Raw genomic sequence first — 14,799 nt, forward strand, 5'->3', positions numbered from 1 at the left:
TCTGTTCTCCCCAGTACAGCCATGCATATGTTCTTTACAGGAGGCTCAAAAAAGCATGCCTCCTCCAGTGTACAAGCAAAGATTTGGTAGGTGTTAATAAGGTTTTATTTTAAGTGGTCAGTCCTGAAATCAAAAGGAACTGCTGGACTCTCAATAATCTTTTATAAAACACAATAGCCCTGTTTAGAAATAATGTTAAGAATTAGAGAGACACATTTTGAAATAAAATTTCAGATTAAGAATTCTTTAGAATTCAGAAGATGTATTTATAAGAAGATAACTCATGAAAAAATTATTCAATTTTCAAAAAGCTGTTTTGTAATTGTGTGTGTGTGTGCGCACATATAAAACAGCAGGAGACATATTTAATGATTAAATAAAATAATCACAGAATCACAGAATCGTCTAGGTTGGAAGAGACCTCCAAGATCATCTAGTCCAACCTCAGCCCTAACACTAACAAGTCCTCCACTAAACCATATCACTAAGGGCTACATCTAAATGTCTTTTAAAGACCTCCAGGAATGGCGACTCAACCACCTCCTTGGGCAGTCCATTCCAATGCCTAACAACCCTTTCAGTAAAGAAGTTCTTCCTAACATCCAACCTAAACCTCCCCTGGCACAACTTTAGCCCATTCCCCCTCGTCCTGTCACCAGGCACGTGGGAGAATAGACCAACCCCCACCTCTCTACAGCCTCCTTTAAGGTACCTATAGAGAGCGATGAGGTCTCCCCTGAGCCTCCTCTTCTCCAGGCTAAACAACCCCAGCTCCCTCAGCCGCTCCTCATAAGACTTGTTCTCCAGACCCCTCACCAGCTTGGTCGCCCTTCTCTGGACTCTCTCAAGCACCTCCATGTCCTTCTTGTAGCGAGGGGCCCAAAACTGAACACAGTACTCGAGGTGCGGCCTCACCAGAGCCGAGTACAGGGGCACAATCACTTCCCTAGACCTGCTGGCCACACTGCTTCTTATACAAGCCAGGATGCTGTTGGCCTTCTTGGCCACCTGAGCACACTGCTGGCTCATATTCAGCTGCCTATCAACCAGTACTCCCAGGTCCTTCTCTGCCAGGCAGCTTTCCAACCACTCCTCTCCCAGCCTGTAGCGCTGCTTGGGGTTGTTACGCCCCAGATGCAGGACCCGGCACTTGGCCTTGTTGAACTTCATGCAGTTGACCTCAGCCCATCGCTCCAGCCTATCCAGATCCTCCTGCAGAGCCTTCCTTCCCTCGAGCAGATCGACACACGCACCTAACTTGGTGTCATCTGCAAACTTAATACAGATCTATATGTTAATTCGATTGGACAACATTTTATAAAATTTAATTTCTGAATAATCATTCAGATCCTGGATTCAAACTTTAAATATATTGATATTTAAAACTTGTTTGAATGTTCAACCAGTCAGGACACATTTTTCTAAAATGCTTAGTAACAGTAATTCTGTATGCCTTGGGTATCCTGGGACCATGCTGAAGGTGTTGAGATATTCAAAAAATCAGATGTCCTATAAAATAATAAATCAACCAAAAAGAAATTGAAGAAACCTGGTAGTTTAGGGAAATTCAAGTCTTTCTGTTGTTGAAGGATGTTATGCATCAGTGACTCAAGTCAACAATTTTCTGTCAAAGATAACTCTGAAAATCTTTACAGGAAGTATCAGACCAAATCAAAAGGATTTTTATTGTTCTGTTTCTAAAATTTCAAAAAGAAATATATAAAAATACAGGGATCAGACATGGATAACGTCATGGAACTACTAATATAAATATGTCAGATTCCACTGCTGTTTAACACAGTATATATCCTTAAAGTAACTGTCACTCAGTAGTCTACCACTTGTGGTCTACTAATTTTTTCTGTGTTTCTCAGCCCTCTTTGTCCTTGCATGTACTATATACCACTTTTCTTCCTCTGAATAATGCCACAAGGCTGTCACAATAAGGGTGACAGAAGTTGCTCTTTCAAAAGAAGACAGTTAATTTTATGGAATTTTTTATTTATTTAATCTTCTTAGGCAACAGAATTGCTGTTTCTATTGTCAAATAGACTGAATGTCTCTTGTAATTATAAAGAGAACTTTAGATATTGCCTCACACAAATGTACTGAGGCAGATGTATTTTAACCCTTATAATGCTGCCTTTCCATACAGCTTCTTTGTAGTGATCAACCAAAGGAATATTTTTAATTGGTCAGTGTTATGTTAAAATGTCAGCTTTTCAAAGTCATGCTATGCTATGTACTTCTGTTATCAATTGGTTAAGATAATTAAATTTAGCGCCTACGTAGCCATGCAGACATTTGAAATAATGCTATAAACAGGTGACTGTATTACCTCAAGTTTTATTCTGTGATAAAACTTCTTTTTCACTGTTCAGAGGATGATTAAAACTGAATTTAGAGGTTGTGTTCATGAAGTTCTGCACTTTTCTTGCAATATGTCTCTCTTCAATGGTAAAAATAGCTGCAGATAGTCAGAACTGAAGAGATTAACTATAAAAGTTGGCATTTTCTACTGCAAGGTGTGCACTTTTTATAATAGATAAAAATTACACTACTCATTTTTTTTGCTTCTGTTCTGCTTACTGCAGGATGTGTGACACAGGAGAAGGGCTGTTCACCTTTCAGACACGAGAAGGAGAAATGATATATCAGAAAGTCCATTCTGCAACACTGGCAATAGCAGAACAACATGAAAGATTAATGATGGAGATGGAGCAGAAGGCACGGGTAAGGTCCCATCACTTATATATTTGAACTTATAAGGACTGGCAATGAACAAAAGAAGTCTGTATTATGTCAGTCCATGGATTCGGACATAATAACAGTATTAGCTGCATAACTAAGACAAAACAATCTTTAGCTTTTATGTATTTTTATGGTCATGGATTTTCAGCATTTGCTATACAGTGATCTATTGTTGCTGTCTTTTTGGAAGAGTAGATACCACTAAGTGCTAGATCCATGGTTACCTTCTTGAAAATTGTGGTTCTCTTACTCTGAGATGAGACTATTTGAAGACAGCTATGAGCTGACTATCAATGACTAAGTGTTAGTTGGTCCTCATGGCCTCACGTGTGGAAAAAGACCAATGTAAATAATCCAAGGTGACAGCAGGCATGTTCTGTTTTTCTTAACATAGGAAATAAATTAGTTCCCTTTACAATGAAGTGAACTCATAAAGAGCTATTTTTTTAATTTCAAGGTCAGAATTCCTAGTTTTCACAAGTTATCTTTAAGCACTCATAGAAGCTACTGAAAAGTTCGGAATATTTAAGATAAAAATTAATAATAATAATATAATAATAAAAATAAAGACTACCTTTGTATGCTTAGGAGTAGAGATGATCTTAAGTGATCATTCTAGAAAGCTAACTTTGAAGTGTGGTTTGAAGCTACCTTTATATCCACCTAAGAGGAAAGATACGGGAAGGCCAGGAAACATTTTCTGCATACTTTTCATAGAATCATAGAATGATTTGAATTGGAAGAGACCTTAAAGATCATCTAGGTCCAACCCTCCTGTGATGGGCAAGGATATCATCCATCTTTCCTCTCAGATGACCACAGTTCTCCACACATCTTTGTCCCTAGAAAGAGATTTGAGGGTAATTGCACCCTTTCCACTGACATTCTCTTCATTCTTTCCTTTGCCCACCATGCAAGTGCCCACAGTCACACAAACATGACTGCATGATCCTCTTCCCACACACTCCATCACTGTCAAAATATCTCACGCTCCTGAGAGAAAAGCTCTTTCAAAGGACAACTCAAGACCCCAGTGTTCAACTCCTTCTCCTAATTACTCCCCAGAGCAGTCTTTCTTCCTCTATTTACTGTACAAGAAATTTGAAAAAGACATATTTCTATGATGAAAGTTTATGTTGAATGATCCCCTCAGACTCTGCATGTTTCTAAGAAAAAGCTGAGATGGAAAGCCATAAAAAGTGCTTTTTTCTGTGGTTTATGAAAAAAAGGTGAATGATTTTTTCAGTAAAACTGAACAAAGTAGTACCATGTTCAAAAAAACTTGAGTTACACAAACTTTGCACAGAAAAAATAGGAAAAGGAATATTCACAATCAAGATATAAGGTTAGGGACACAAGAACAATTGCTAAAAAGTCCAAGCCAAGATAGATGGCAGAGTAAATGGAAAAGTATCTGAAATACTATCTGAATAGTACCTCAAGCATTGGGGGGGGGGGGGGGGGGGGGGGGGTGAACTGCATTCTGTTTGGCTGGAAATGATTTAATAATAGTCCAAAACCAGGAAAAAGCATCATTATAAATATTATGCTTTTAAAATGTCTACACCTGTAAGAGAAATTACAGCATTTTCATGCTGCCCTAATAAGCTCTTAGACCTGCATCCAGGATTGTATGTGATATTCCTTTCATGGAATCACCAATTTCAGATTTTCCACCAGTGCTTCTGATTAGCAACTTCACTGCTTAGCAAAGCTGATCCCATTATGCCATCAGATGACTTCCCTAAAACCTCATTTATGATGATTGTGGTCATATGGTATCAAACTCTAAGAGCAGACTAAGAAGTTGAAATGACTCATCATCCACGCAGCATATAATATACTTGGTTTCTGGATAAAGCTGTTCTGTGATCAGCATGGGGAGATGGGTAGAGGCTTGTGGCCTGCTGTAGGCTATGTAGAAGCTGTAGGCTGTGCAAAGGAGGCTTAAAAACTTGTTGATTTTTAAACTCCAACTAGTAAGGTAATGTTGTTTTGGTTTTGGAAGCTCTGCTGCTCTTGACTGATGGGGTGCTGAACCTTTAACAGGTTTTCTGTGTTAACTGCAGCATCTGAGTTGTATTCATATTAGGGATAAAATATGAAGATATTAAATAGATTAAATGTGTTATTTTCCTTTTAGCAAGTATAACTTCTCTCAAATATCTAAATACTACAATTTAACCAAATGCATATATATATATTTTATTTTTTTCCCCTTAACTTCTGAAATCAAAGTACAAGCAAGAGTATACTTTTAAATCTGGGATCTAGGGGCTACAGGTCTTTAAGCCTTCCTAAAGCTTGACCTTTGTCCCTTTGTCTTTACAGCCCTATAGTTCATTTGTATTGCTTTGTTTTACTTTTTCTTGACCCCTTCTGTAATAAACAGCTTATGTATAATATTATATAATTAAATATTTTTTTGTGAAAATGAAAGAAATTTAAGTAAAGGAAACTTAATAGTATATCCACTACTATACAGATCAGAAAAAGGGAAGAAATTTAATGTCATTACTTCTTCCTTACAACCTTTAAAAGTTAAATATTAGGAAGGACTCTTGAATATATATGTGTTCTCTCCTAAATGTTAACACATTTTAAGTAACTAATACTCTAAAGTGTAGTTTATTTTTCCAAATTATGTTATAATCCAGTATTATAAAAAGTGAAAGCAGAAGTCAAAATGCATTCTTTACTAGAACAACCTTGATGAAATGTGTAGGTAATGATTAGTTCTCATAATGAATATATAAAGTAAATATAGAATGTATAGGACTATACAAACCTTACTGATTAAAAAACAAACAAAAAAGACAGGAAACACACACACATAAAAAAAGTCAGCTTAAGTAGGTAGCCAGGTGCACACTTTTGTTTTCTGCCCACAACTCTTTCAAAGTATAACTCTGGAAGAAGGACCTGAAACATGAGATCAATTGTCACTGGCATAGATGTGTTTTCAGGTTGATTATTGGTTTTACTGTGATCGAAACAGACTGGATTTTATTCAAAAACTAAATCAAGACAAAGTGAAGAATGACCTAATTTAGCTCAGGTGCTCTTCTTGATTGAGTTTGAAATGTTAAATCGACAGTGTGATAATGTTTTATGCTCACTTTGTTTTGGACAATAGCAAATTTGTGTTAATGCTACTACTTAAATTGAAACTATTTGCAGGGAAAGTGTTATCTGTATATTCAGGTTTTTTTCAGACTTCCATTTTTTAATTGTTGAGTGTAATAGAGATGACAATTAGGGCTTAGAGTTGTGTGTGTTTTGGGGGGGAGGGACTGATATTGGAGTGTTTGTTAGTGTTTTTACGGTATCAACATGAAAGTGTAATTAAAAAGAATAATGCTTGTATACTTATTTTTTTGTTGTTGTTGTGCTGTCTATAAGAGACTATCAACATCATAGCTGATAGTCTCTTAAAGATATGTTATCATAGATATGTTATCAACAACATATTTTATCATCAGAATAGTCTGTATTCTTGTATATAACTTCTCTCTCTCTCACACACACACCCTTCTTTTTTAATGTAAGATTTATAAATCCAGATGGATTGGTAGTCCTAGAATTAAAAACAAAAATGTGATATCCTCAGGAATAGCAAGTATCACCACCAGTATTGTGATGTTCAGCATGGAAGATATATGTCTGCATGTCCAGATTCCTTCCCTGTCCCCAGGCAAAGTCCTTCCACTTCGCTTCTGTAAGCTCAGGTTCTTATCTGACACAGTGACACAGCAAGTTAATTCAGTTTGCTAATATGGCCAAAAAAAAACCAACCAACCAACCAAAAAAAACTAGCTAAAAGGAAGAGGGTTCTGTAGGGTTACTGAGCTGAACTGGTTTGCAGAGGTACCACTAAACCATTAGATCTTCTCCGTTGTGTCTTCACAAGGAGAGGAGGAAAATCAGTTATTAACTCTCTGTAAATGCTGAGCATCATCCTTCCTGCAGCCAGTAAATGAGGTTGATTTTGGTGATCTTTTTAAAGAATCTCAGTTACAGTAAATTTCATGCATCAGCGTACAAACACTGTTGTTCTCAGCTTCACTTGTCTATCTAACCTCTACAGCACGATAACAACATGCGTACAAACAGCATTGTGATTTAAGGCATGATTTTCCTCCCCAATGGCAGCTTTATTCTTCTGCCACTCAGCCTTCACTGAAAACACTTCTGATAGAACTACTTCACCTATTGTTGTTTGACTGTATAAAATATGAGCTTAAGAACTTTAGATTTCTCATATTATGACTCATATGAGGGAAGCACGCTAAGGAAATAGTGCTATACCTTTGTAACCTTATAATGACTTTTTTCAAGCTGCCAATAGAGAACTATTATGCAATCTCAAAATACTACTACTACTAATAATAATAATACAATATGTAGAACAATAATTCTAAAAGAGATAAAGTTGATGTTGACCATCTGATGTTAATCAAACATCAGTAAGACTGAAGTAAAAATTCATAAAAAATGAATGGTTGGAGTTTCCATAATTTATTATCATACGAAACTTTCTATGACACTTGTTTTTCTTAACACAGCAAAGCTGCAAAAAAAAATGCAATTTTAAATTGTGATACTTTTAACATTTACCGGAAGATAATAACATTACTAAAACACATCTGTATACTTCTCTTCCATTCTCATTATTTACAAGCCTTGTATCTAATACTCAACTTAATAAAAGTGAATGAGTCATAATGATAGAGTTTTGTCATTTAAATAAAATAATATCAGTGATTTTGTATTAAAAAAAAAAAAAAACAAACTCATTAATAGGGGAATAACAAATATACCAGAGGAGAAAAATATCAGGAAATTTAACTGGACTTAAAAAGATGCTGGAGAGGAAGGTGGTTAAGAAATAAGCCTGCAACTAACGTAACTTATCTGAAATAGGATGAGGACAGTATTTCATAAAACTGGTCTGAGGATAAATATAAATTACAGGGTTGTCAGGCATGGTATGAATGAGGATGTAAATAGAATTAAGAATATCAGTGTAAATTGTCATAGAATCAGGAAAAAATAACTGAAGCAGGAGAAAATAATATCATTAATTTCATAGAAAGCTTTTAATTTAGCTTTGCTCTTTAAACAATTCTTTATTATGTATTTCTTTACGTATTTTAAGCTGATCTCAGCCTAAACACGTATTCATCAAAACATTACAGAATCAAGCATTGTCAATGAACACATCAACAGATTCTAAATTCTTCACTTTCAAATGGTGGTTTCCATTTGAAGTATCCTACCTTTGCCAATGCATCTTCAAGGCCTTGCCTGGTATTTGGTTGTCATTTATGTCTTTGTGTAATGTTACACCTTATTATTTTCCCACTGTGAAAGACAGGAAATGCAGGAACACACTAGTGGATATTGCAGGCACAATGATTATATGAAATATTTACTTAAAATATGTGTCTTTGGGGCTCCACTTCAACACTGCAGTTTACTTAATATGATAAAGCTCTTTCATGTTGTTATTCTGCCTAAGTGCATTTGGCATTTACCTGGAGTCAGTAAGTACCTGGAGGAGAAAATGGAGGAGAAAATTCCAGAGTTCACCCATACATGGTCCCATGTCATGACACACTGGTTGTTTAGGATGTTTCCTTCTGCTTCCATATGATGTATGAGCTCATGTATTGAGCTTCTGAATACATATGATCATTCATGAACTCATGCATTTTATGGTAATTGAGGTATAGCCTCAGGCTCCTTATTCCTGCAAATACTCAATACTGTTCTGTATTTCCCACCTGAAACTACTGTATGATATTGCTGTAGAATATTTGTTTAGAAAATTGATAACTCTATAAAAAACTGTGTGCTTTATTATGATGTATAGTTGTTGAATTGTTTACTTGGTTCACACAGGTATTATGAAGCTTCAATTACTCATTCTAGAGGTCTTTGAAAATTACAGGTTAAAGTTGAAATAGTCTTTCAGTGTGTTTGGCAGAAATGACTTCCAGAGAAGCAGAGCTCGCCCTTCTTTGCAGTAGAAAACAATAATAGAAAAATTGGAGTCTTCTACTGCATAACCTGTCTATCCAGTGGTAAACTGTGGCCATCTGTAGTGGGTTTATGTGGCAAGGTTTTGGTAGCAGGGGGCCATCGGGATACCTTCTGTGAGAAGAATCCAGAAGTTACCCTATGTTAGGTAAGGGTCCCACCGCTGGCCAAAGCTGAGCCAATAAGTGATGTTGTTTGTGCCTCTGTGACAGCAGATTTAAGAAAGGGGAAGAAAAAAATGCTGCTCAACAGCAGCTGGGAGAGAGAGGAGAGAGGAGCGAGAACCAGCCCTGCAGACCCCAAGGTCAGTGCAGAAGGAAGGCAGGAGGTGCTCCAGGCACACAGCAGCAGTTCCCCTGCAGCCTGTGGAGAGGCCCCTGGTGGAGCAGGCTGTCCCCCTGCAGCCCATGGGTCCCACACGGAGCAGATCTCCACGCTGCAGCCCGTGGAGGAGCCCCCGGTGGAGCAGGTGGATGTGGCCTGGAGGAGGCTGCGGCCCATGGAGAGCCCCCGCAGGAGCAGGCCCCGGGCCGGAGCTGCAGCCTGTGGAGAGGAGCCCACGCAGAAGCAGGGGGTCTGGGGGGAGCTGCTGCCCGTGGGGGATCCGTGTTGGAGCAGTTTGCTCCTGATGGATGGACCCCGTGGTACGGAGCCATGTGGGAGCAGTTCTTGAAGAGCTGCTGCCTGTGGGAAGCGCACACAGGATCAGTTCGGGAAGGATGGCATCCCGTGGGAGGGACCCCATGTTGGAGCAGGGGCAGAGAGTGACCGTGAAGGAGCAGCGGAGACAAAGCGTTAGGGACTGACCACAGTCCCCATTCTCCCATTCCCCTGCACCACTCGGGGGAGGAGGTGGAAGAGCATGGATGGGGGAAAGGTGGTTTTGGTTTCTTTCCTTTGTTTTTCACTTCTCTAGGTTGTTAGTAATAGGAAATAAATTTTACTATCTGAGTCTGATACTTTTTTTTTTTTTTTTTTTTTTTTTTACTCTGAGTCTGTTTTGCCTGTCACTATAATTGTTGAGCAATCTCCCCATCCTTATCTCAACCCTTGAGCCCTTTGCATTATATTTTCTCCCCCTTTCGCTTTGAGGAGGGGAAGTAAGAGAGTGGCTGTGGTGGAGCTTGGCTGCCCACCCAAGTAAAACCACCACACCATCAGGAAATATTGCTAAGATGAAAAACAAACCCAAGAATGCTGCCTTTCTTTCCCCATAAGACAGAATCTGTGTACTTTTTGGTTTGAGTTTTGTAACCCTAGTTCCCATAAGTAATAAAAGATAAAAATGAATATTAATTATATATTAAAAAAAAAAAAAAGATTCTTACTTCATTAAACACATAATGATATTTTCCTGATTCATATTTTTCTGTGAAAATTTGTTAAGAATTCTGCCAGGCTCCTTGTTAGTACTAGGACTCGGAAAATTATGTGTGCTTGGATGAAGTAAATCCTAGAGCAGTGAAGCAGGTCTATTTCTGACATTCACCCCTTCAGAAGAAAGTAATGGATTTTTGAATATACAGACTGGATGTGTTTTATTTTTTAATTTTATTTTAAATAAAATATTTTCTTGAAAGTACGTGTATTTCATTGGCATTTTTTTCAGGGGCTATTACTCATGCGAAAATAGACATTCAAGTACTGCAGCAACATTCAAGAACTATGCAGTAGATGCCATGCAATTCCTAAAAGAAAGTACTTTGCTCTGCTATGAAATTCTAACTTCCACTGCCACTATTGTCCCACATACATTACTTTTTTCCAAGGAAACACTTTTTAACCCTGTCCCTGCCCCTTCTTCTGTCAGCTGCAGGAGTCTACTACCTCCTATAGGGTGCCATACAGGCCATGAAAGGATGAGGTGGGGGAAGTTGCCGGCAGTGGTTGTTGTTGAATGATGTTGTTGGTCTGTGTGTTTGAATGAAACCACAGGATAGGGAAAGTCTTTACTATGGTAACAGAGTGTTAGAGCAGGTGGGAGGACAGAGCTATTTGTTGTGTCAGAAACACTGCAAACCACATGAAGTTCTGTGAAGTGTATAGATAACTATTGTGGGTAGGTGCAGGAGCAGAGCTGGCAAATCCTTGTATAAGAGTGTATCAGATATTTTGGTAGTTGGTGATGTAATATAGGTGCAGTTTTGCCTTTTAAAAAGCTATTCACTAGAGCTTGCACTGGCTTTATTAATGTTTTTTGATGTGGTCATAGTCATGAGGGCTCTCACTCAGAGCATGGTGGGATAAATTCAATTCCTTCCTCTGCCTGACAGAATTTTGAACTCTCTCTTATCCTTAGCTATTGGTCTGGATGACCTTGAATGCAACGACATGCTCTAAATCTGCCCTAGGGACTAAAACCCAGGTACCTCTTTCCGTGGATATATATCCTAACCTAGAAATTCTTCTGATCCTTCTTAAAAAATTCTGAAATATGTTGTGTAATATCACAGTGCTCTTCTAGATTTGTCTTATCGTGCTACCTAAGACTCTGATTGAAATCTTCTTCCTAATATGAAGTAAGAGCTGAACCAAAACCTATTTGTAATAAAAGCTTCTCAGAGGTATCTCATAACTGAGATAACACAATTTCTTGTCTGACAGGACCCTGTTTCATCCTATGAATCTGTCCTAAACCTGCTTGCATGAATCCTGTGAACACTGTTCTCCCTGTTCTGTGCACCTCATTTGTATACTTGAATTCAAATATGTTGTACTGTGAACATTTTAATTTAAGCAACTAAATAAAGTCTGTTTTTTTTTAAATGCAATAAGGCACAGATTTTTACAGAGTCAGGTATATGCAGATGCAAGCCCTATTGAGGGTTTAGCCTGTGAGCTCTTTAAAAATCCAGGTAGCCACCTATCTACATTTCTAGGAACTTTTTAAAGAGCTAGGTACATATTTCTTAGAAATCGGGTGTAGTTTATTTCAACTGTACAAAGTTAACCTTTGAATATAAGTGAATTTTAATGTTGGTAACATAAGTGCATTTGAAGTTTTGGTGTTGTGTTTTTTTTAATTATTTTATTTTATTCTATTTTTTCTTTTTTATTTTTTCCAATATTTTACAAAATACTGCATTTTTACAGAACTATCAAAATAGCTGGAGAGGCAATGTCAAATTAAAACTCGTATTTCTTTCTAGAAAATGCAAGAAATTGAAGAGCCAAAGAACTTTCCCTGAACAAAATAGATTATTTGATTAACAGTCTTATTTGCTAAAAGCCATAGGCGATACGAATTATAAATTAGGAATGGTTGTTGTAGTTATACAATAGTTGTTGCATGTCTGACTGAGCACTATGTGGCTATTCCTAACCCTCCCCTTAAGTAAATTCTGAAAAGCATTTAGTATGGAAGGGAAGTTTTCTTTGGCTTTGTGCACACTTTAAATAACTTGTTTGCATAACCGTGCTGGCAGGTTTATATCATTAAACTCTCTTAACAGAGGAACAGGTTATGTTGACTTAAGTATTACTAGAAAAGTAATTCTCAGGACAGCTCTCCAATGGGCTTAATATATTATTAATCTCCTCTCTGCTATTCTGAGAAAACCATTTCTTGTAAAATAAAGTAGCCTATAGAGCTCCTATTATTATTAGCCACAATAATAGCTGATGAAGCCACCCAATACTCTCAGGAGATAGGTATTATTATAATAATTATACTAATGAGTAAAATGAGGCACAGAAAGATTAAGGCCAAATTCAACTGTGTATGAATTGCCCAAGGTCACAGTGTAATCAGCAGTATGCTGGGAGCAGCACATCAACAAAACAAATCCTGGATCATAGTCGATTACTTATTCACAGAGGAATTAACTTCTGAAAAACACATTTTTCACACAGTTTCCATCAGTCTTTTGAAGTATAGTATCATTCTGCGTCTTCTGTCAGCTAAGGCCTCCCTCTATTTCAGTAACTCTGTTCATATCACACAAGGGAATAGTTAATGCTTTGTCTCTGATTAATAAGAACCTTCTTTATCGATGATTTACAGACGGACACTGTGCTTCTCAGATAATGCGAGATTTATAAAAAGTAATAATCTGAGAGGGGATCAGAAATTCTCATGATAGTCGTAAAGTTACTCTGTAAATCCCTTCTGTGCTTTATGTACTTTGGCTCATCAAGTACCTGTTAGTATGACAAAAATAGGTGAAATTCACGCTTTATCAACATTTTGCTTTTTTTCCCCATTTCTGTTCCTTTTTCTGAATATGATATATTTTTTAACTTGACAATTCCTTATAATAATTTCGCTGATTATGTTTAGACTGAAGACAACTGATACTTAGTATCTAAAAAAACATACTTGAATTATGGGCCCTTTTCCAAGTACAAGCTGCCTTTGATATGTATTAATCAAAGCCTGTCCAGACAGGGTTTGTTTATGTTCCTTTTCCTGCTCAGCCTTGGGTCATGGTTCTTACATGACTGATATCCCCTGAATAATTCCAGCCGTACTAACAGTTTATATTTATCAGCTGCTCTGCAGTGCCCAAGAATCTGGTTCGGCAGAAATATAAAAGCCACTAGTACAGACAGACTAGTCTCTGAACTGTTGACCTGATAATTTCTTACTGTAGTAGCTGCACATCTTTATACAATATAGTTGCTGTAGTTGCTGTGAAATGTCAGATTAATACACTGGCACAGTACATCTCATTAGGTTTTCAAACCCATTGATTATAACACCAGAAAAAAATAATATTGGAAAGGACCATTGGTGGCCAGCTGATCTAATCTTTTCTTCAAAGCTAGGATAACATCAAAACTAGATCAAGTTGCCCAAGGCCTTAGCCAGTCAAGTTTTGAATACTTCCGAGGATGTAGATCCTGAGAACCTGTTCCAGTGCCCACAATCTCATTGTGAAGAATTTTTTATTATGTCTGGAATTTCCTATGCCGCAGCCTATGACTGTTGCCTCTTGTGCGTCTCTGTTAACAGCGATGATCTGGCTCTGTCTTCTCTATGGCATGCCTTAAAGAAGAGAGAGAGAAATGGCTGTTAGATTTCTCTTAGCCTTCTTTTTATCGTGCTGAATAATCCCTTAATCCAATGTCGCTTATCATATTCTGCTTCTTAGAGGTTCTCTGCCAGGCTCTCCACAGTTTGAGGTTTCTGTTAATCTGGGGCACAAACCTAAAGACTATGTGAACACAGCTGAACTTCCTGATGTGGAAGTTCCAAAAATGCCAAATAGTGGAGAAACGTAACCTCCCCAGACCTGCTGGCTATGCTTTTGCTAATGTGGTCCCATATGTGGTTAACCTCCATCACTGCACATTTACAGTTGTCATTCATGTTATGTCCAGGACCCCGAAGTCCTTTTCACAGGGCACTTTCCTAGCAAGTCAGCATGTACTCAAGCACTGTGGTGTTAACACAGGTGCAGCATTAACATCTGTCAGTGCTAAACTTCATGGGGTTCCTGTTTGCCCATTTTTCTGCTTTGCTGAGGTTCCTCTGAATGGAAGCTGTCCCATCTGGGTTTTTGCCTGCTTCCCTAGTTTGATGTCACCCCCAAATTTGCTAAGGATCACTTCTGTCTTGCTGCCTATGTCTATGATGAAGATGATAAAAAGTTTTGGAATACTGACCCATCTAAAATTCAAGAATAAGTTTTTCAAAAATATTTCAGTTCTGCAGCATTCAACAGCAAGAGCTGATTTTTACATTTTTTTTAATGTTATGATAGAAGCATATACCATGCTGTTACTTATGACTGTCTCAGGATAAAAGCCGCTAGTCTCATCAGGTATTCAGTCTGTCAGAATAAATTTCCATAAAGGTAGCTGCCAGGCAAGATTCATATGTATTCATATGGCTGGTTGTTGAATACATAACTTTACAATGTTTATGATTCTAAATCCATTGCCAAATCAGTATAGGTTCTTGTTTATAAAAAGAAAGAACTTGTGGTCCCCACATTATTCTTAATGATTTCCTTTTAGGACATGGTGGTAAAAGTTACAATTACTACTGGCTAAGAGATTTGG

The 14,799-nt window shown here is 37.6% G+C and overlaps 1 protein-coding gene across 4 annotated transcripts in view; it reads left to right on the forward strand.

Annotated features, from left to right (window-relative positions):
- DOK6 (docking protein 6) overlaps window positions 1-14,799 on the forward strand; it is a 238,630-nt gene that overhangs the window by 171,546 nt on the left and 52,285 nt on the right. For all 4 annotated transcript variants that reach the window (XR_014579799.1, XM_083824245.1, XM_083824243.1 and 1 more), the window contains exon 6: window positions 2,595-2,733. Coding sequence is in view for 3 of the 4 variants with exons in the window: in XM_083824245.1 (XP_083680371.1) it covers window positions 2,595-2,733 (139 nt within the window). In the remaining variant the exon portion in view is untranslated. The remainder of the gene's footprint in view (window positions 1-2,594; window positions 2,734-14,799) is intronic.

Source organism: Anser anser (assembly GCF_964211835.1).
Source record: "Anser anser genome assembly, chromosome: 2".
Classification (NCBI taxonomy): domain Eukaryota; kingdom Metazoa; phylum Chordata; class Aves; order Anseriformes; family Anatidae; genus Anser; species Anser anser.